General features: G+C 39.7%; 1 protein-coding gene across 2 annotated transcripts; it reads left to right on the forward strand.

Annotated features, from left to right (window-relative positions):
* The first annotated feature begins 822 nt into the window (after nt 1-822).
* ARL14EPL (ADP ribosylation factor like GTPase 14 effector protein like) lies at nt 823-18,820 on the forward strand. 2 transcript variants are annotated; one of them, XM_045838110.1, is made up of 4 exons: nt 823-909; nt 11,808-11,925; nt 15,161-15,300; nt 18,206-18,820. In XM_045838110.1, the coding sequence occupies exons 2-4, from the start codon at nt 11,830-11,832 to the stop codon at nt 18,426-18,428; spliced, it is 459 nt and encodes a 152-aa protein (XP_045694066.1). In that variant the 5' UTR covers nt 823-909; nt 11,808-11,829; the 3' UTR covers nt 18,429-18,820. The 2 variants fall into 2 exon arrangements, with proteins under 2 accessions (XP_045694066.1, XP_045694065.1); XM_045838109.1 differs by having other exon boundaries at nt 829-932.
* Nucleotides 18,821-20,178: the final 1,358 nt, after the last annotated feature.

Consider the following 20,178-nt stretch of genomic DNA (forward strand, 5'->3'; position numbering starts at 1 on the left):
AGAAGTGTGTGTATGTGTGCGCAGTATATGTGTGTATTGGAATATACAGCAATGTTAATGTGCCTGAAGGAAAATGTATGTATTATAAATAAAGTTGCTTATCAAGCATTAACATTGTTTATCTAAAAACACTTTCCAAGGCTTAAATCAAAATTACTTTTAATTCTTATGGGCAAATGGCAATGAAGATTTTGTTAGAGGTTATTGAGCAGTTTTTGTGACTTGAAAACAGCTGAGGCAGCTGGGAAGGAGAAGCAAGGGAATGGCTTAACTGGTCACCTGCACACCGGGTGTTTCCCTTTACCGCCGAATGTGGACTATGCTCTGGGTGGGGTTTGACTTACCTGGCAGTTATCCCAGCAACCTGTCTTTTCTAGCAAGTATAGAAATAAAGGTCACAGACAGAATGAGATTAAAATAGCCTGACTCTCTACTGTGATTTTTTTTTTAAATAAACACTATTGGTTACATTACTACTGTATTACCCATTTGAATGTTCTCTGTCAGTGTCCATGTGTGCGTCTTTCACTTCTAAATGTGTTTTGAGGGGTGTGTTACGGATAGTGTCTTTGAATAAACCTCTTTATCTGCTACTGAATAAAAGTAGAGGCCACCTTTTGAGCTAGAATTTAAACTTAATACTTTTCTTGCTTGGTAATTTGCTGGTGTACTTAGGGAAAAAGTAGAAAAAATACTTCTTCTACATTATGCAAGACACAGTAAGCTCAACAAAATTCAACTGTCCAGTGGGAGGGGCATCCGAAGATAAGAGTGAGTGATTAAAGTTTGAGTCACTTGGCCTGAGTTTTCCTGGATGACCTAATGAGCAAGAAGATGGACAGCTGGACCTGATGGCGTTTCTATGGGACCCGGTTCCTGAGGCCTCCATGGAGTGAGCAGCATGCCAGGGTGTGTGATTCTGAGGCTTAAAGGTGAACATAACTTAACCTTGATGGCCCCTCTGAGTAAGCCAACTACTTCACCTGATGCTCAGTCTAAGAAACTAATCTATTTCAATCCTGGAGAAGTGCCTAGCCATAGGGCTAGTGCCCTGCAGCTTTTTCTGTAGGTATATTTAAGGATAATTTTGTCTATATGTGATTTTTCATGCTGATATCTGCCTCCAATCCTGAGGTCAGATGCAGTTGATGTGCCTGAATGGGCCCCCCCACCCCCACCCAGCACAGCCTTTGCGGTGTGTGCTGTGAAGGGGCAGCTGAAGGAGAAGGCAAATGTGGGATGATCTGAAGTGCATCTTCCCCTGCTCCTTCTCCAGGCGTTTTTTTTAAAAGGTTCTGTGTGGCTGGCATTGATTACATCCCATCCCTCAGCAATATCTTGTTGTAGAGATGGGGATCATCATTAAAGCAAATCTTGAACAGTGTAACATCCTGAAAGGAGCTTAGTTTGAGGAGCCGTACAAATTTGGGTTTCAAACTCAAGGGGCCAAATGGGCCTCGGTTTCCTCATCCATAAAATACAGATAATAATATCTAGTTCTGAGTGTTGTTATGGAATTAAATGAAGTAATATATGTAGAATGTTCAGCAAAGTGCTTGGCACACTATAGGTGCCTAGTAATTGACATTATTACCATAATATTCATGAGATATTCATTAAGCCCTGACTATATATAATAGTCTAGGCTTGCTGGGGAGGAGGAGTGGTAAACAAGGTGTAAGACTGATTCCAGAGTTATTGATCTAATAGAAATAGGAACTGTCATGTGAAAATTGAAGGAAAACAAGTGTTGTAGACACCATGTACTCCAGTGCTACTCAAGGTTCCTATTTATGATGAGTCAAGGGACTCGGGCCAGAATGTGATTCAATGAACTGCCCCCTCCAGGAAGATGGTCATGCTGTGAAGAAGATGTCAGGTAAACCACCCAATGTATTTAGTGAAGCAGTTGATTTCCATTCTGGCACCTTCCGTGGTCCACACTTGGAGAATTCCTGCTTTTGAAATCTATTATATCGGCCACTTGGGGGAGCCTCTTCTCTTTGTGTTGAACTATATTTAAGATTTTTCACAGGCAATCTGAGATAATGTTAGGACAAAGCAGAATTTATTAAATTGATGTCATATACTTTTTGTTCCATTAAATGCAATAATAAGCTAGGATATACCACATTGCTTCCAGCCTCATGCTTGAAGATGAGCATCTGTAGCCAGAAGCTGTTGTTTTTCAAATCTGTGATCAGATGAGGTGGTGGCAGTGGGTCCCCCTGTCTCTTTGCAGGGCTTCTTGACCATGTTTTCTTGTGTTGTGGACGTCTTTGGCCAACTATTATATCTGTGGGCCATTTCTTAGACTGATATTTTAATCATATAAAATAAAATTTGTAAGGTTACAAAGAAAACCAATTATATTGAAATACATTTATCAAAATGTTAAAAACAATTTGTAATTGTAGATGTGTTTTATTATTAACATATAACAAAACCTAGCATTGAGTCTAAAAACTACCATTATTTTGAAGAAGTGATAAGCACAAATAACATTTTGACATATCTCTAACAACTCTGATGGGTTATGAAAACCTTTGTATTCATAGGAAACAAAGTCACATGTACTGCTAATACTGTTGTGGTTTGTTGGTTACATTATAATAGAAGGAAATGACAGAATTTCAGTTAGAGGTTAGTGAAAATAAATATATATTCTTTGCTCATCCAAGTTCAAGGCCCCCTGCATTCACTCTCTGGTTAAGAACCTCTGCTGAGAGAAAGGGGAGTTCTGAACCATTGTATTGCTTTTCCTGGGAGAGATATTTTGGGCTTGTAATAAAATCCAGTTACAATTTCAGTACCTGGTGAGGTTCTATTTTAATTTTCTTTCACTTTATTTGGAATACAAAGGAGCAAATTTATCCTCTAATCTATTTGTGGAGAGCTACAATCTACAAAAGGTTTAAACAAAGGCATCTCAGGGAGAGATTTGCATAAAATACTTATTTTTCCCAGGGCAGTTAAATGGATGCCTTTTTAGGAAAAGTTCTTGCTTGCAAAGATGATCATAAAGTCAATATCTATTCAGGGTGGGAGGAGGGCAGAATTTGTTACATAAAGAAGCTAGAGGGCTACAGGGCCCCTTTGGGGGTAATTTTCTCAAGGAAGCTATAAACAGAGCCCCAGAGAAAATGGGATCTTGGAATTCTAGAGTGATAAGGAGGCATTTTGGAGCAGAAAGATAGATCAAAGGGGAAGGATTAGTTAGGTATGAGATGTGAGTTGCATTAATGGGAAGGTCTGATAGCTTTGGTCTGAGTAAAAGTATGAGGGGACCTGAGCCTAGACAGGTGGGTTGGAGGTGGTGGTGATGAATTTTCATTGATATTCCAGGGATATAGAATATTATTGGCAAAGGGAGTAAGTGAAATCTTTTAGTAAGAAAATTATAAAGAAATTTCTGATATAGGAATATCAATATGACCATATGCTTTAATTGAATTGGGTGTAGGAAGAAAATATGGACAATAGTTTTAAAATCAGATGGCGAAATGAATGGAGAAAATGATACTTTCTTTGTCTATCCCAATGTCTTTCATAATCACCTAACAATAGGATTCATGTGGAGAACTTATTTATTATACAGGTTAACAAGATTCTGCTCTGCAAATTATAACCCCAGTAGGTCTGGGACTTGTGATTTTTTTCTCTCTCTTTATTTTTATTGTTGTTAAAGTACAGTAGTCTCCATATTCTCCCCACAACTCCCACCCACCCCAGCCATCCCTACCTCCCATCCTCCATCCCAGCACCCTTTGGCTTTGTTCATGGGTCCGTATACATGTTGCTTGATGACCCTTCCCCCTTTTGCCCCCACTGTCTCCTCCCATCTCCCCTCTGATATCTATCAGTGTGTTCTTAACCCATTCATTGTTTAATAGCATGTTATTTAGTCTCCATGAGTTTGAGTGTTTTTGAGTTTTTTCCTTGGGGTTGGTTTCTAGTTTCAGGCCCTTGGGGTCTGAGAAAATGCTTGATATGATTTCAGTTTTCTTGAATTTGTTGAGGCTTGTTTTGTGTCCTACCATGTGGTCTATCTTTGAAAATGTTCCATGTGCATTTGAAAAGAATGTGTATTTTGCTTCTTTGGGATGAAAGGCTCTATATATATCAGTTAAGTCCATTTGACCTAGAACATTGTTCAATGCTGCAATATCCTTGTTGATATTTTGTTTGGAAGATCTGTCCATTTTTGACAATGGGGTGTTAAAATCCCCTAGTATAAGTGTGTTTCTGTCTGTATCTTTCTTGAAGTCCTCCAAAGTTTTCCTTATGTGTTTGGATGCTCCTATATTGCGTAAATATATGTTTATAATGTTTATATCTTCTTGATGGATTCTTTTCTTGAGTATTATTAAGTGTCCTTTTGTGTCTCCTTTACTGCCTTTGTTTTGAAGTCTTTTTTGTCTGATATAAGTATTGCTACCCCAGCTTTTTTTTTTTCCTGTCCATTTGCATGGAATATTTTTTCCAGCTCTTCACTTTCAGTCTGGGTAGGTCTTTTGTTCTGAGGTGGGTCTTTTTTAGGCAGCATGTGTGTGGGTCATGTTTTCTTATCCATTCAGTTACCTTGTATCTTTTGATTGGAGCATTTAATCCATTAACATTTAAGGTTATTATTGATGGGTACTTATTCATTGCCATTTCACTCCCTTTGTACCTTTGTTCCTTTCTCTCTCACTGTTGTTATTAAAGACCCTTTAGCATCTCTTGCAGAGCTGGTTTGGAGCAGATATATTCTTTGAGGCTTCTTTTGTTTGGGAAACTCCTTATTTAGCCTTCCATTTTAATTGAGAGCCTTGCTGGATAGAGTAGTCTTTGGTGCAGGCCTTTGCTTTTCATTACTTGGAATATGTCTTGCCATTCCCTTTTGGCTTGGAGCATTTCCATTGAGAATTCAGCTGCTAGCCTTATTGGAGCTCCCTTGTATGTTACTTCCTGTTTCTCCTTTGCTGCCTTTAAGATTCTCTCTTCATCTTTGAATTTGTTATTTTAATTATGATGTGTCTTGCAGTGGGCCTCTTTGGGTTCCTCTTGATGGGGACCCTCTGTGCTTCCTGGAATTCTGTGACTTTTTCTCTCATCAAATTAGGGAAGTTTTCCATCATTACGTTTTCAGATAGTTTTCTATCCCTTGCTCCTCTCCTTCTCTTTCTGGTGTCCCTATTATACAGATATTACTACATTTCATGTTGTCCTGCAGTTCACTTAGCCCCTTTTCATTCTTTTTGAGTCTTTTTTCCTTTTCTTGGTCTTTCTAGGAGTTTTTTTCTACCTGTCCTCCAGCTCATTGATTCTATCCTCTGCTTCATCAAGCCTGATTTTGATTCCTTCTGCTGTGTTCTTCAGTTCAGAAATTGTATTCTTCATTTCCTCTTGGCTCTTGTTGATAATTTCTATTTCCTTTTTCATGCTGGTATAATTCACAGTAAGTTCCTCATAATCTCCCTGTAGTTTTTGGTAATTCTCACTGAGCTCATTGAGCCTTCTTATAACCATTGTTTTGAACTCAATATATGATAGTTGACTTGCACCTATTTCATTTAGCATTCTTTCTGAGGATTCTTCCTTTTCTTTCTTTTGGGTGAGTATTGTTCCTTTGTCTTCCCATTATTTGTGAGACTCTTCTTGTTTGTCTCTGCTTCTTAAATTGATCTGTTTTGACTCTCTGAGTTTGTGGTGTGAACTTCTTTGGTAGGAAACCTGTGAGATTCATTGGTAGTCTCCTTGATCTACTGAACTTGATGCTCTTGGGATGCCCTTTATGCCATTTATGTTGGTTTTCTGTATGTAATTGGATTTTGATTGTTGTTGGGTCTTTCTTTCATGTGTCCTTACCTCTATGAAGTTGACTGAGGGTCACTCAGCCCACCACTTCTTGTATGCTGTTGTGCATGTCAGAGAAAATCACAAAGCCCAGGGAACAAATCCACATCCACAAAAATATCTGCCCCCACCCACATCCCACTATCAACAGCAAATGAACCAGTATTAATAAGGTTATAAAGAGATTACGACTATTACAAGAAAGAAGAGAAATAAACTATAGTATAAAATCCAGTGACTTAATATGCACAAACTTGGTGGACCAGAAATGAATGTTAAAAAGCTATACAGGAAAGAAAATACTACAAATCATGGAGAAGACAACAGCAGATTTCATCTAGGTAGCCTCTAGTATTTACCACTGTTTTGCCTTTCTGGATCTGCCTCGGGTGATGTCAGATGTTGACCCCATCTGATTTTAAGCAGAGACTGCCAGGGGTCTACAGTTTGTGGCTGTCTCCTTCAATTGTTAATCTAGTTACTCTGCACTCAGCATTCAGGCTCAAACCCCATAGTGTGGAGCAGAATCCCTCCACACTATGGCCCCTGGTGTTGGGGCTATTGTTTCTCTTCAGGCTGCTGCTGGGAGGAGGGGAGTGGTCCTCTTGAGCAGGATGGCTGCTACCATAGGGATGATGACTCAGCACTGGGATCCTGGGGGCTATTCTCTCAGTTCTCTCGCAGAAGCCTCCATCTCTTTTCTCCTCAAGCATCTCTAGTCCATTCTGCCTCCCTTTGTCATGAACCTACTCTCTGACTATCTCCTTCAGTTGTTAATCTAGTCACCCTGCACTCAGCAGTCAGGCTTAAGCACCATAGAGCCAGGGGAGAGTCTCTCCTGGGGTCAGGGCTGTTGTTTTCCTGGGATTTGTCATTTTTAAAGTGGCTCTATGTGATTAAATTTTCAGACAACCTGAAAATACTTTCAAGGAGTTAGTATGACCAGATGAAAAATCACATGTGAGGTTGTCAAAGCAAAAATTGCACTAGACAAAGGCAGTGAAGACTTATTCAATGCTATTGTAATAGGGGAGAAAAACCTGAACTTACCTCCACTTCAACAGGGAGGAAGGAAATACTAGAGTATATTACTTTATGGGAGAGAGATCAGTGGGATGTGTAGAGCACATGACTTGTTCCTGATTTTGTTAATGTTTATTCCTGTGATTTGGCCACCTGTGTTTGGTAATTGGTGCCCACCAGATAGGGATACTATCTTTCCAGTTGATTACATTTCTAAGGGATGGCTCCTAATCCTTGACGAGGACCCTGTTTGGTTGTAAAAGTATGAGAGTCTGGGAGATGATTTACATCTCAATGGGGAAGAAAAAATTTACAATTATAAGTTCTGAACTAAGTGCTGTAAGAAGAGGGAGGTCAGAGGTCTGCAATTAGAAAGAAACTTGTCTGAAGGTTAGTCAAGCTGACCAGAAAAGACACCAGAGTTCAGGTTGCCTGTCACTACCAAGCCCAATAAGCACTGACAGCGACTGAATCTTTATGGGCACTTTATTCAGATGGCCAGTGTTCTGAGAAAATGGCAGGTTCATACTCTAACAGACCATCTTAAATTCCACTTTAGAATGGCCCTTTTTATAAGGAGAACAAAGTGTAGGTAAGGGGATTGCAATTCAGGGAAAAGTTAATTGGATTAAAAAAAAAAAAAGACTTCAGCATTCTCTACCTGGGCTGTGATCATCTCACCCTGGAGTACAGTGGCTCAGATATCATCTTAATTGCTTGCAGTCCTCCTGAGGCACAAAGATGTAACTGCTTACAGTCTGCTGGAGTCAGGGTGGGTCATACCTTCAGTTCCTGAAACAAAAGCTTTTACATGTACTGATTACTAAGCTTATTAGCTATTACCTAAACTAAAATTTTCCAACTCTTAAATCCTCTATCAACAGGAACATTAAGGATTTCTTGGTCAAGGGTAAAGTATTGTCACTTATACTACTGTCTTCAGGGTGGATGACATCTGACAGAGAGTGGAAAGGAAGAATCAATATTGAGAATATAGGAGAGAAAAATCAATATACTTCCTAACCTAGTGTTGGGAATTAATTGGAGAGGGGGATACAGAAAAGTGGGTAGTTGATGTCTAGTGAGCCTAGACATAGGGATGTTGGGAACCGCCCTGCCTGGTATCAGAAGCTGTAACGCCCGCCTAGGCTAAGGCTAAGGGGACGCCCTTGGAACCTTAAGCCAGCAAGGAGACAAAAGCTTATCTCCCTGGCAGGAATGCTGCTTCTGCTGCTTCATTCAAAACTGAACCCCAAAGCTTGGTCGGTTAGCCAAAGACAGGTAAGATTCCCCAAGAGGGGAATGACCTAAGACAGGCACAATCACGTGGGAGGCCTCCCCAAAGAAGGACTCTGGGGGCTACAGCAAAAGGGGGTGATGGACCCTCACTCCTCAGCTTTGACATAGCCTGAGTTCTCTTTGTCTGGGGGAAAATCTCCTTATCTCTTGGTTGCCTTAGTTCCCTTGCTCCACCTAAGCCTAAAACAATGACAGGGTGGTGCAGCTCTGTGCTGAAAAGGGTGGATTCCTCGGGTGATCAGGCCTAAGAAAGAATATGTAAATTCCTGTGAAACCTTCTTTGTTTAGAATGCTCTCAGTTGAATGAGAAGGGTCCAAGAAGGAAGTTAGTTTGTTCCTCAAAGTCTTACAGTTCTTTGACCCTGACTCAAAATAGACCCTCAGAATTCCTTGTTATCTATTATTCTTTACTTCCCCCTAATGAGTACTGTACTTTACCTGAATTACCCTGCAAAACGAGCCCAATAAAAGCAGGTTTGGACAGTAAATCGGCACGCTCCCCACTAGAGGGGGTGGCCATTCTGTCCCTACTTCTCCACAGAAACTGGTCTGTCTCTGTGCATGTTTTTTTATCGTGTGTTTTTCAATGAGCCATCCACAGCGTTCTGTGATCACTGCTGGCCGGTGACCCACTAATCATAGGGAGAATGAAGGTGCATTGATAGAAGTGGAATTTCCTGTTGGCAGGCAGAGTATTGGTGCCAAATGACTCAGGCCAACTTAGTAAAGCATAACTTCTAGTTTCCTCCAGTAGAAACAGGACTCTGTAGCCAGTGCCAGCAGTTGCGGGGAGCAGGGAGGAGAGGGAAAGCAGCAGGGCTGTGGAAGCCTTCTCTGGAGTGTATTCTTTCCTGACAGAATCTGCAGAGCAGCCCTGATCATGCATTTGTGATTACCATCCTGTGTTAGCTTCACCTAAGTAATACCCACACACCCACACACACACATACACGGGCACCCTATATATACACTGAAATATTTCAAAGAAAATTATAGGCATTTTAGCAGCTGAGTTTTATTGAAAAGTAATGACTCCCATTTAGCACAAGCTGTATTAGAAATTTTTCAAGGGACTGAGTGAGGATGACAGTCTAGGGAATTGTTGCGTGGGTCACTGGCCAGCAGTGACCACGGAACGCTGCGGATGGCTCGACGATAAACATGCGAGAAAAAACATGCACAGAGACAAACTAGTTTCTGTGGGGAAGCAGGGACGAAATGGCCACCCCTTTTAGTGAGGAGCGCGCTGATTTACCATCCATACCTGCTTTTATTGGGCTCATTTTGCATAATAATTCAGGTAAAGTACAGTACTCATTAGGGGGAAGTAAGGAACTGTAGAAAACAAGGAACTCTGCCAGTCTATTGAGTTGGGGTCAAAGAGCTGTAAGACTTTGAGGAACAAACTAACTTCCTCCTAAGACCCTTCTCATTCAACTGAGAGCATTCTAAACAAAAAAGGTTTCACAGGAATTTACATATTCTTTCTTAGGCCTGATCACCCAGGGAACCCGCCCTTTCCAGCACAGAGGTGCACCACCCTGTCATTGTTTCAGGCTTAGGTGGAGCAAGGGAACTAAGGCAACCAAGAGATAAGGAGGTTTTCTCCCAGACAAAGAGAGCTCAGGCTATGTCAAAGCTGAGGAGCGAGGGTCCATCACCCCCTTTTGCTGCAGCCCCCCAAGTCCTTCTTTTGGGGGGCCTCCCAAAGTGACCGTGCCTGTCTTAGGTCATTCCCCCCTTGGGGAATCTTACCCATCTTTGGCTAACCGACCAAGCTTTTTGGGGGGTTCAGTTATGAATAAAGCAGCAGAAGCAGCATTCCTGCCAGGGAGATAAGCTTTTGTCTCCTTGCTGGCTTAAGGTTCCAAGGGTGTTCCCTTAGCCTTAGCCTAGGTGGGGGTTTCAGCTTCTGATACCAGTCAGGGCGGTTCCCAACAGGGAATGGTCTCCAAAGAGGAGATAACTGCAACCATGGGAGTGGTTAAGGTATCCACAAACTTACTGGGGATATAGGACATTAATGCGCCTTACCTTTCTTAAGGGAGCGTAAAGGGGGAAAGCAGGGGTGTAGAATTCACAGTCCTCTTAGATAGGAGAAGATGGTCCCAGTGTTCCCCGATCCAGCAAGGTCTGTGGTGCTGACTGTAAAAGGTACTGTTGATTTGCTGATGGAACACCAGCAAAGACAAACATCAGTAATGTGGCCTGGGAAGTGAGATACAGGATTTAAAAGTGAGTGGTAATTCAGAGAAAGAGAAATACCACATGATTTTACTTACTCGTATTTTTCGGACCATAAGATGCACCTAGGTTTTAAAGGAGGAAAATAGAGAAAAAGATTTTGAAGCAAAAAATGTAGTAAAATATTTAATAATATAAATAACATAATATTTTATCAATGTAAATGTAAACAGAACTCAACAGCAGCATTAACAACCATTATGCTTCCCAAATTTGGCGGGGGGAGTGTGTCTTATAGTCCAAAAAATATGGTATATGTGGTACCTAAAAAGCAAAATGAATGAACAAACAAACAATTAAAAAAAGTGAGGGATAAAAAAGAAACCAGGTTTGATCTCCAAAATATATAAAGAACTCACACAACTCTGCTCCAGAAAGACAAACAATCCAATTAAAAAATGGGCAAAGGACCTGAACAGATGCTTCTCCAAGGAGGACATACAGAGGGCCCAGAGACATATGAAAGGATGCTCAGCATCACTAGGCATCAGCGAGATGCAAATTAAAACCACCATGAAATACCACTTCACACTGGTCAGAATGGCCATCATAAACAAATCAACAAACAGCAAGTGCTGGCGAGGTTGTGGAGAAGAGGGAACCCTAGTACACTGTTGGTGGGAATGCAAACTGGTGTAGCCACTGTGAAAAACAGTATGGAATTTCCTCAGAAAGCTAAAAATGGAACTGCCTTTTGACCCAGCAATTCCACTGCTGGGATTATACCCTAAGAATGCTGAAACACCAATTCAAAAGAACCTATGCACCCCAATATTCATAGCAGCATAGTTTACAATAGCCAAGTGCTGGAAGCAACCTAAGTGCCCATCAGTAAATGAATGGACCAAAAAACTGTGGTACATTTACACAATGCAATACTATACAGAAGAAGGAGCTCCTACCCTTCACTACAAGGTGGATGGAACTGGAGAGCATTATGCTAAGTGAAATAAGCCAGTTGGTGAAAGACAAATACCATATGATCTCACTTATAAGTGGAACCTAATCAACAAAACAAACAAGCGAGCAAAATAGAACCAGAGACAGTGAAATACAGATCAAACTGACAGTTACCAGGGGAATGGGGGAGGGGGATAACCCGGGACAGAGGGGAATGGCCATCAGTAACATGTATAATGGACCCATGGACAAAGCCAAAAGGGGGTAGGATTGAGGGTAGGAAGTGAGGGTGGGTGGAGCAGGGGAGGGGTGGGTGGAGCAGGGGAGGGGTGAGAGGAAAGTGGAGACAACTGTGCGTGAACAACAATAAAATAAAAAGAAAGAAACTGGGAAGGCAAGTGGAAGTCTGGCTTTGAAAGAAAGATGTAGGGAGAGAGCAAGGAAGTCACAGGATAAAGTTACTGGAGATGTATATAAAATTAATGTGTTTTGCTTTTTTCTAGTTACTTTTGTTAATGGTCAGAAATGAGTGAACAATCAGAAAAAAACAATTCCACTGAAGAAGAACACACAGATCAAAGTTCTCCTGAGAAAAACTGTGAAATCGGACAAAAGCAACTGGTATGGCATATGGATACTATGATTCCATGGTATTTGGGGAGTTCCTAGCATGGGGATCTTGGAGGCTCCAGGCGTGGGAGAGAAGGTGTGCTCAGTCAAGGCTCCTCAGGAAGGACTTCTGCCTCCCCTCTTAACTGCTCACTGCTAAGCTGCCTCACTTCACCTAGCTCCTCTGTGCTTCTCAGTCTCCTGATTTTTAGCCCCGTGTACTGTGCCCTTTAGAGTAGAATATTTTGCAAAATATGCTCGAGTGTTTTTATTTAACCTTTGGGGTTTTTTTTTCCCTATTATGTGCTAGTCGTGGTCCTAAAACTTGGTATATATTAATTCATCTAATCCTTATCACAAGATACTATTGTTAACCCCATTTCACAAAAGGAGAAACTCAGCTTAGAGAAGTAGGAACTTGCTCAAGACACACCATTACCATGTGGTAGAGGTCAGATTAGAACATAGAATGGCTTACTCTGCTGTCTGTGTTTTCAAACTCTACCTATGCTGCTGAGAATAGTAATAGATGGAACTAGTGTACTCATTTCATAGCTATACCTAAATACAGAATTGTTTCATAAGGTTAAGATTGTGAAACAAATTTGTACACACACACAAATTGGAATTTTAAAAACTTTATATTATTTATATTTCTAATATATTTACATTATTTTGGACTGACCAGACTATTATTAAACTAAATAAACTTTAGAAAAGCCTGAAATTCTGTTACTAATTTGTCACGTAAAATTTATATATTGAAAGATTCTCTTTTGTTTCTAGTATAGTATTTCTTGTATGTGGGGATTGGCAAAAGTAGGTTTATGGTTCTATCTGTAAAAGAGTTTATTCTTTTATTATTATTTATTAATTGTTGTATTATCTTATTTTTTCTTTTACCATACATAGTAACAGAATTTTAATTTCTTTTTAAATTGAATTTAGTGAGGTGATATTGATTAATAAAATTAAATACATTTCAGGTGTACAACTCTATATACAACATCCATATATTGTAGTGTGTTCACCACCCCAAGTCAAATCTCTTTCATCACCATTTATCTCCCTTTACTCTCTTATACAGCCCCCTACCCCCCACTTGCCCCCCTTTTCCTCTGGTAATCACCATACTGTTGTCTGAAACTGAGGTTTTTTTTTTTTTTACTTGTGCTTAATCCTTTCACCTTTTCTACCCAGCTCTGCATACCTTCTCCCCTTCTGATGGCTGGCTGTTCTCTGTATCTCTGAATCTGTCTCTATTTTGTTTGTTAGTTTAAATTTGTTCATTAGGTTCTACATATAAGTAAAATCATATGATACTTGTCTTTTTCTGACTAGCTTATTTCACTTAGCATAATACTCACCGGGTCCATTCATGCTGTTGCAAAAAGTAAGATTCCCTTCTTTCTTATGGGTAAGTGATATTCCATTGTGTAACTGTACCACAGCTTTTTTATTCACTCATCTACTGATGGGCACTTGGACTGCTTCTCTATCTAGGTTATTTATAATAACCTTGCAATGAAAATATGGGTGTATATATTGTTTTTAACTATTTTTATTGAATTTATTGGGGTGACATAGGTTCACAAAACCTACAGGTTTCCAGTGTACAATTTAACAAAACATCATCTGCACACTGCTTCATGTACTCAAAGCCCCAAAGTTTCTTCCAATTCCTATTTATCCCCTTTGGCCACCCCTGCTACCCCTGGTCCCTTTCCCACTGGCTATCACTGCACTGTTGTCTGTGTCTGTATGTTGTATATGGGTTTTTTTCTTAATCTCTTCACCTCTTTTCATCCAGCCTTCCCAATCCCCCTTCCCTCTGATAGCTGACAGTCTGTTCCATATATTCATACCCCTATTTCTATGTTGTTCATCAGTTTCTGCTTTGGGTTCTTTGGAAATATTGGTCCATTTGGTCCAGGACTTTTGTTTGTGAGAGGTTTGTTGTTTTTTTTTTTGTTAATTACTGCTTTGATTTCACTGAGTATAATCTATTTAGATTTTCTGATTCTCCCTGATTCAGTGTTAGAAGATTGTATATTTCTGGTAATTTATCCATTTCATCCAGATTGCCAATTTGTTAGCACATACTTGTTCATAGTATTTTTTTTTTACAATCCTTTGTAATTTTGTTTTATGTCAGTTGTTACTTCTCTGTCACTTTTAACAAGCTTCCAGTTACTTCTCTGACCTTCATACCAGTCTTGATGTGACTTCTTTAAATGTTTGGTCATAAGACTTCTCTTCAGCTAGTCTTCAGATGGCTATCAGGTGGATTGCTCTGTACTTTAGTTGTAATTGCAGGTGGGTTCTGGAAGGAAGTGATGGTAACATCCACCCAGTCTACCACCACCTTGAATCTCCTCTTTGTTGTGTGTTGTATCACTGGCCATACTAACGACTGTAAACCCACTTTTCCCACCCCTTTCTATTAGCCTATATATTTTTGGGCTACTCAGGTTACTTTCTTCTAAAATCCTTCAGAAGAGCATTTCCTTCCCTCATGACATATGTGCTATGTGTTCAAAATAAGTTACCAGGATTGATTGAAGCATCTTCATTACTTGTCCTCCTGATTAGGCCCCCTTTAATTTAGAATGTCCCTAGAGACTTTTGAAAATTTGCACTAACACTCTAGAAAGCCATTCTAACAAGATTTGCTTCCTCAAATTGGAGCTTTGACTGAGAATGTAAACTTCAGTTGGCAGAGTTCTGCATCGGAGCCATGATGGAGCCCACGTTCCAGGCTAGTGAGTAGTTCTGAAATGTCCCCCAGCACTGAAGGGGAGGGCTGTGTGCACTCGGCTCCCCCTGTGACCTGACACACTTTCCCAGGGCTTCTTCAGGTGACAACTGTGAAGGGGCCTTTTCTCCCCTGTCCTTTTCCACCCTAAAGTGCTAATTCTGACTTTCATCCCCATGATATTTGAGAAGACAACTAGTGTTTTGCAGGTGTGAAAAAATTCTGTTCTTATTGGGTTGTTTTTTACATTTTATTATATAAGTTTTATACTATAGATTTTTTGTTGTTGTTCAGAAAAATAACCTAAACTGAGGAGATTTACATCATCATTTGAAACTTAATCAGATTAAGTTTCTGTTTTTTTTCTTCAGGTAATAGTGTCTATCCTTTCATGCCATTACGGTAAAAGTTACAGAAAATTTATTTTGATACAGTGTAAGACTGATTAAACCACCCAGTTCTTACTACTAATACATTTTATTTGTTTCATAGCAACAGATAGAGCGGCAGTTAAGATGCTTGGCATTTCAAAACCCCGGACCACAGGTAGCAGACTTCAATCCTGAAACTCGAGAGCAGAAAAAGAAAGCCCGGATGTCAAAGATGAATGAGTATTTTTCTGCAAAATACAAGTAAGATCCCCATTTACCATATTTGATCTGTGGGATAATAAAATGCATGCATTCTCCTTGGTAAAGTAATCGATGGTTGGTTGACCCTTGTTTATAATTTAAAAATATGTTTTCTAAAGTACAGTATCACCCCATGGTCTGGAAGCTAGTAACTTCAAGAAATAGACTGTAAGCCCAAACTAGAAATCAACTTTTTAAAAGGGTACAGAAAAAATAGGGAGGCTGCAGTGCAGAAGCCCTTGGATTAGAGTAACAACTTTAGTAGAATACAGGATAAAAGGAAGAAAGATATATTATTTGAAAGAGAAATAATGTAACTATGGGAGCAGATTCAGGTATCAAATGGACATGAAGTATCATACAATGATTACTAGTGCATCAGAAGTATAAACTAAGTAAATTATAAAGAAAAAGGTTGATAAATTCTACTACATTAAAATTAAGAATTATACCCATTAAAAGACATCCTAAAAATAATGAGACACAAGTCACAAGGTAGGAGAAGTTACTTATAATTTAAAAGGTTAGTATCCAAAATATGTAGAGAATTCTACAATGTAATAAAAAAATAAACTTCCTCTGAGAAAGATGAACTGAACAGTGAACAGGCATTTCATAGAAGAAAAGGCTAACAAACTCTCAGGATACTGTACCCCATCAATAGCATAGGGAGAAGTGCCCCACTCCCCAGACAGGCAAAGAGTTTAGTCTGATGATACCAGTGTTGATGATGCCATGGGAAATGAATTGACTGTAACATGGTACAGCGGGCCAACCCACGATACAGTGAAGCCACAATAAGTGGACTGCGATATGGCAAAGGATGACTGTATACTTCACTGGTGAGTACCATATAGAATTTTATATGTTGTTCAAGTTACGTAGGTTTAAGAGTGTAGAATGTGTTTAAGAGCATATGAAGTGTTTATAAGAGTGTGGGAAAGGTTAATAAGAGAGTGGGAAAGATTTATAGGGGTGTGGGAAGGGTTTATAAAGCCTTAAAATATATATAAATAATAAAATAAATATAACACCGCTACTTTGTGGATTTTCACATATCGCAGGGGTCTCTGAATGTAACTCCCTCGATCGATGAGGGACCACTGTATTTAAAACAGCTTGGCATTACCTATAACACTTATGGCCTAACATCTTTTTACTCATGAAAAAACTGCTATACACACATTGTACAATAGGGGACATGTTCATGAAGTTTCATAACATCACTACAATAGCAAAGAAAATAAAATAGTAATAATCCAAATGCCCATTTATAATGGAAAAGATAAGTAACTAGTATATTCATACAGTGGAATACATATAGAAGTAAAAATATTTGAATATAGCTACATGCACCATCAGAGATTCATCTCAAATCACGCAATAGAATTAAAAACTCAAATTACAAGAGGAAAAATGCAGTATGCCTGGGCATACATAGACATGTGGCATAACTAAGTAAAATAAGAAGATGGTTTTTATTACATTGAGGTGTGGCTCCTCTCGGAGGGCTGGGTGGAGGGCGGCCATGCATGGGGCATAAAGAGGACCTTGAAGGTACAACACTCATTAAACTGGGCAGTGAGCATACAAGCTGGTTTCATTTTTCTTTTTTATCTTTGTATGTATGTTTTATATACTTTTGTATGTATGATAGTTAAGAATTTTACATAAGATAGTATCAGTGGGCAGGAAACTGTAAAATCTATCTTGATGTCTGAGTTAAGACAAGGGTGTATTTGGGTTAAGGCCTAGGGAGAAGGGAAGAATCTGACTTCTCTTTTGGTTTGATGGCCTCCCACTCCCATAACTCCCGTAATAGATTTTAAATTCAGCTGACGTCTGAATATCCTGATGGGCTTGGGAGTTGGTGGGGGAGCTTCCATTCCATGGAATAAATGCTTCAAATGTAAATCCTTGTTGGAAGGCATTCCACTCAAGTGTGGTAATCAGGCAGCAAGTATACATAATGGTCCTCAACCTCCCCTGCTTTATTAGGAGGGGGAAGAGGACAGAACAGCATCACCTAACTGAAGAGGAAGGGGGGTGTTATGCCTGCTTGGGAACCCAGGATGCAGTTCATAATTTCACAGCCTTTTTTGACTTCATCTGGTAGTAATGGATACAGGCTGCACAAAGACCCTTTTGTTATTCTAAGACTTTCAAGCAGCTCAGTTTTGAAGGATTTATTTCAAATTGGTTGGTTTTGAGAGGGTGTGGGAATTCTTGTGAAAGCCTTTTGCCTCCTGGATGTATTTTAGAGGCTGACAGAGAAAATGTTGGAACCTGAAGCAAGGTGTAGACTCTGGTGCTCTCGTCGGTCCAGAATTCTTACCTCCAATCAGGGTTTACAGCGGATCCCACCACCTAGCCACCTGTTTTCTTCCTCTACACTGGTGAAAAACAGTCAGAAAGGAACAGAAGCTAAGGCACTGTTAGCTAAGGAGTTGTTTATTAATTTACTTTTGTAATGATGATGGCATAGTAACTGAGTAAGGTTCAATGCCTGACATTTAAAAATGTAATGTAGTCTATAGGGCATTTTTCTTAAGAAAGAAAAAAAAAGTACGATTTACTCGGGATAATTCCATCAAGAATGGTTATAATTTAAAGGAAAAATTGGAGCATCTATAGAAGGAATATTTAATCAGTTATTCCTCATAATTTGCTTCGATGGAATAAGTGAAATATTTATTATTCTCGGTGACAAGACTGGCTGCATTGGAAATTGATCACATATGGCGGAATTTCCCAGGACATCATTGCCATATAATGTTCTGAAGTGTTGCTGGGTAATCTCCTCCGTGTAAAAGAGTCATATTAGTGAAGTTTGCTGCACAATAATTTATCCTCAACGTTGAGGAAAATTTCGCTGTCATGTTAGTGTCACTGTTTTCCTTTGTAGAGTTGTGAGGAAGTATGACAAAAGCGGCAGGCTGATCTGCAACGACGCCGACCTGTGCGACTGCCTGGAGAAGAACTGCCTGGGCTGCTTCTACCCCTGCCCCAAGTGCAACTCCAACAAGTGCGGGCCCGAGTGCCGCTGCAGCCGCAAGTGGGTGTATGACGCCATCGTCACCGAGTCTGGAGAGGTCATCAGCATGCTGCCCTTTAACGTCCCGGACTAGGAGCTGTGACAGAGGAATTGATTCGTTTCTTCTCCTTTACATTTAAGTCAACCCCTTTCTTTTGGTGAATTCTAGGGCTGGGGGGGGGGAAATGTTGGAAAAACATACTTAAGAGGCATGTTCTCCAAGCTGTAGAATAAGGTAGCATGGGCAGTCATTCTGTAACCTTCTCACCGCGGCCTCTCGGAGTTCTTCACTTGCACCCAAAGAGGGTGACAGTGAGCGGATCTCGGTTTCTCTCACCAGTGCTCCCAGCTGCACTCTGCCCTCACACCGAAAGTCTCTTTCCTCTTCGCTGGTATCTGGAAAATGTAATTTTAAGATTTTCAGAATTCTGCAGCTGAGAGGTTTTTTTTATAACATAGAACTATAAATTTATGATCTCTAGTTACCCTGAGAATCATACACATCACTAGTTCCAAATCAGAATTGCTATTTGGATTAAAAAAAACAAAACTTGTGACTTTGCATTGTATATTCATAATCTCATTTTATTGTGATTTTAATAACATTAAAATTAAATTTGGTGATACTTGGTAATGTTTTATTAAAAATTTATATTTCACTTATAAAATTGAGAAATAATGACTTACATATCCTAAAAGCCAGTGGTTTATATTGTTTTCATTCAAGCTCAGAATTTTAGATATTTTTTTCAAAAGAAGAAAACTTATACAAAAATGTGTTTATTATATGTTTGAGAATTAAATGTCTTGCTATGCAGTTGAATAGATATATGATATATATATTTTTTTAATCTGGTACACTGTAGGAGTTTACACAAAAGAAAGTAGAACTCAGTCTTCTTGGAATTTGTTTTTATAATCCCATTTACCTCAAGTCATTGGGTCCCATACTTCAGTGTGCATCACAGTTACCTGGAAGACGTGGACCATGGATTTTACTGTCCCATATCCACATTTCATTTGGTCTGGAGCAGGGCTCACGAAGCTGCATTGCCAAGGCGATGCTGATGCTGCTGGTGTGGGGACCACACTTTGAAAACCACTTCTTTACGTTCTACTGGATACTAAATATATGGAGGAGGGAAATGGATACTTCAATAAAAGTTTTTTTTTAATTATTTATAGTATTTAATTTTAAAGTAAACTTTTCAGGGATTATTTTTCCTCCATAGTCATTTTTAAAAGCACTTATTTCTGTATAATCCACCTGTGCCTGGGAAGGTTCCTGATAATTCTGGGCTTGTTATTTGACAGTATGTTTTGAGACTAAAGTAACAAAATCTTAAAAGTCATGCAATCACTACAGCATTCCTGTATGGGTAGCAGGAGAACTCATTCCGTTTTCCACAGAGTTGACTGAGTTTCCCAGATTCCACTCACTTTTCTCACTTACACATTGTGCCACATGCTTCCACTTCATTACATTAACCATCACGGCAACTGTGAGGAAGCCAGGAAATCCAATCACCCACGCCGGGTGCTTCACCAGGAGCGTGCAACCCTGAAACCAGGGAAAGCAGTGGGGGCCTTTGGGTTTTATGTTTTGTTTTGGGAATAGTTGTTATTTTTTAAGTGGTTGACCAAATGAATTGTTTTATTACTTACTCATTTTACAACCATATAATTTTTAAAATTGAAAGTAATCTCACAGGTTGCCTAGATAGTAAATTAGTTAACAGATACTAACAAAGAGGCCGCTCTTTGCCAGGCATCAGGTTAAGGCACAGGGGACCAAGCAGTGAGCAAAACCCGGACGCTTCCTATAGTCACAGGTTTATAGACCA

Source organism: Phyllostomus hastatus, unplaced genomic scaffold, assembly GCF_019186645.2.
Source record: "Phyllostomus hastatus isolate PE091 unplaced genomic scaffold, TTU_PhHast_1.1 phas_contig_254, whole genome shotgun sequence".
Taxonomy (NCBI): Eukaryota; Metazoa; Chordata; class Mammalia; order Chiroptera; family Phyllostomidae; genus Phyllostomus; species Phyllostomus hastatus.

What these genes read in the sequence shown, in the direction of transcription:
- ARL14EPL (XM_045838110.1), top strand. Translation starts at nt 11,830, where the DNA reads ATGAGTGAACAATCAGAAAAAAACAATTCCACTGAAGAAGAACACACA. An exon ending in AAATCGGACAAAAGCAACTG is followed by an intron (nt 11,926 to 15,160) that starts GTATGGCATATG and finishes TTTGTTTCATAG; the next exon opens with CAACAGATAGAGCGGCAGTT. An exon ending in TATTTTTCTGCAAAATACAA is followed by an intron (nt 15,301 to 18,205) that starts GTAAGATCCCCA and finishes TTTCCTTTGTAG; the next exon opens with AGTTGTGAGGAAGTATGACA.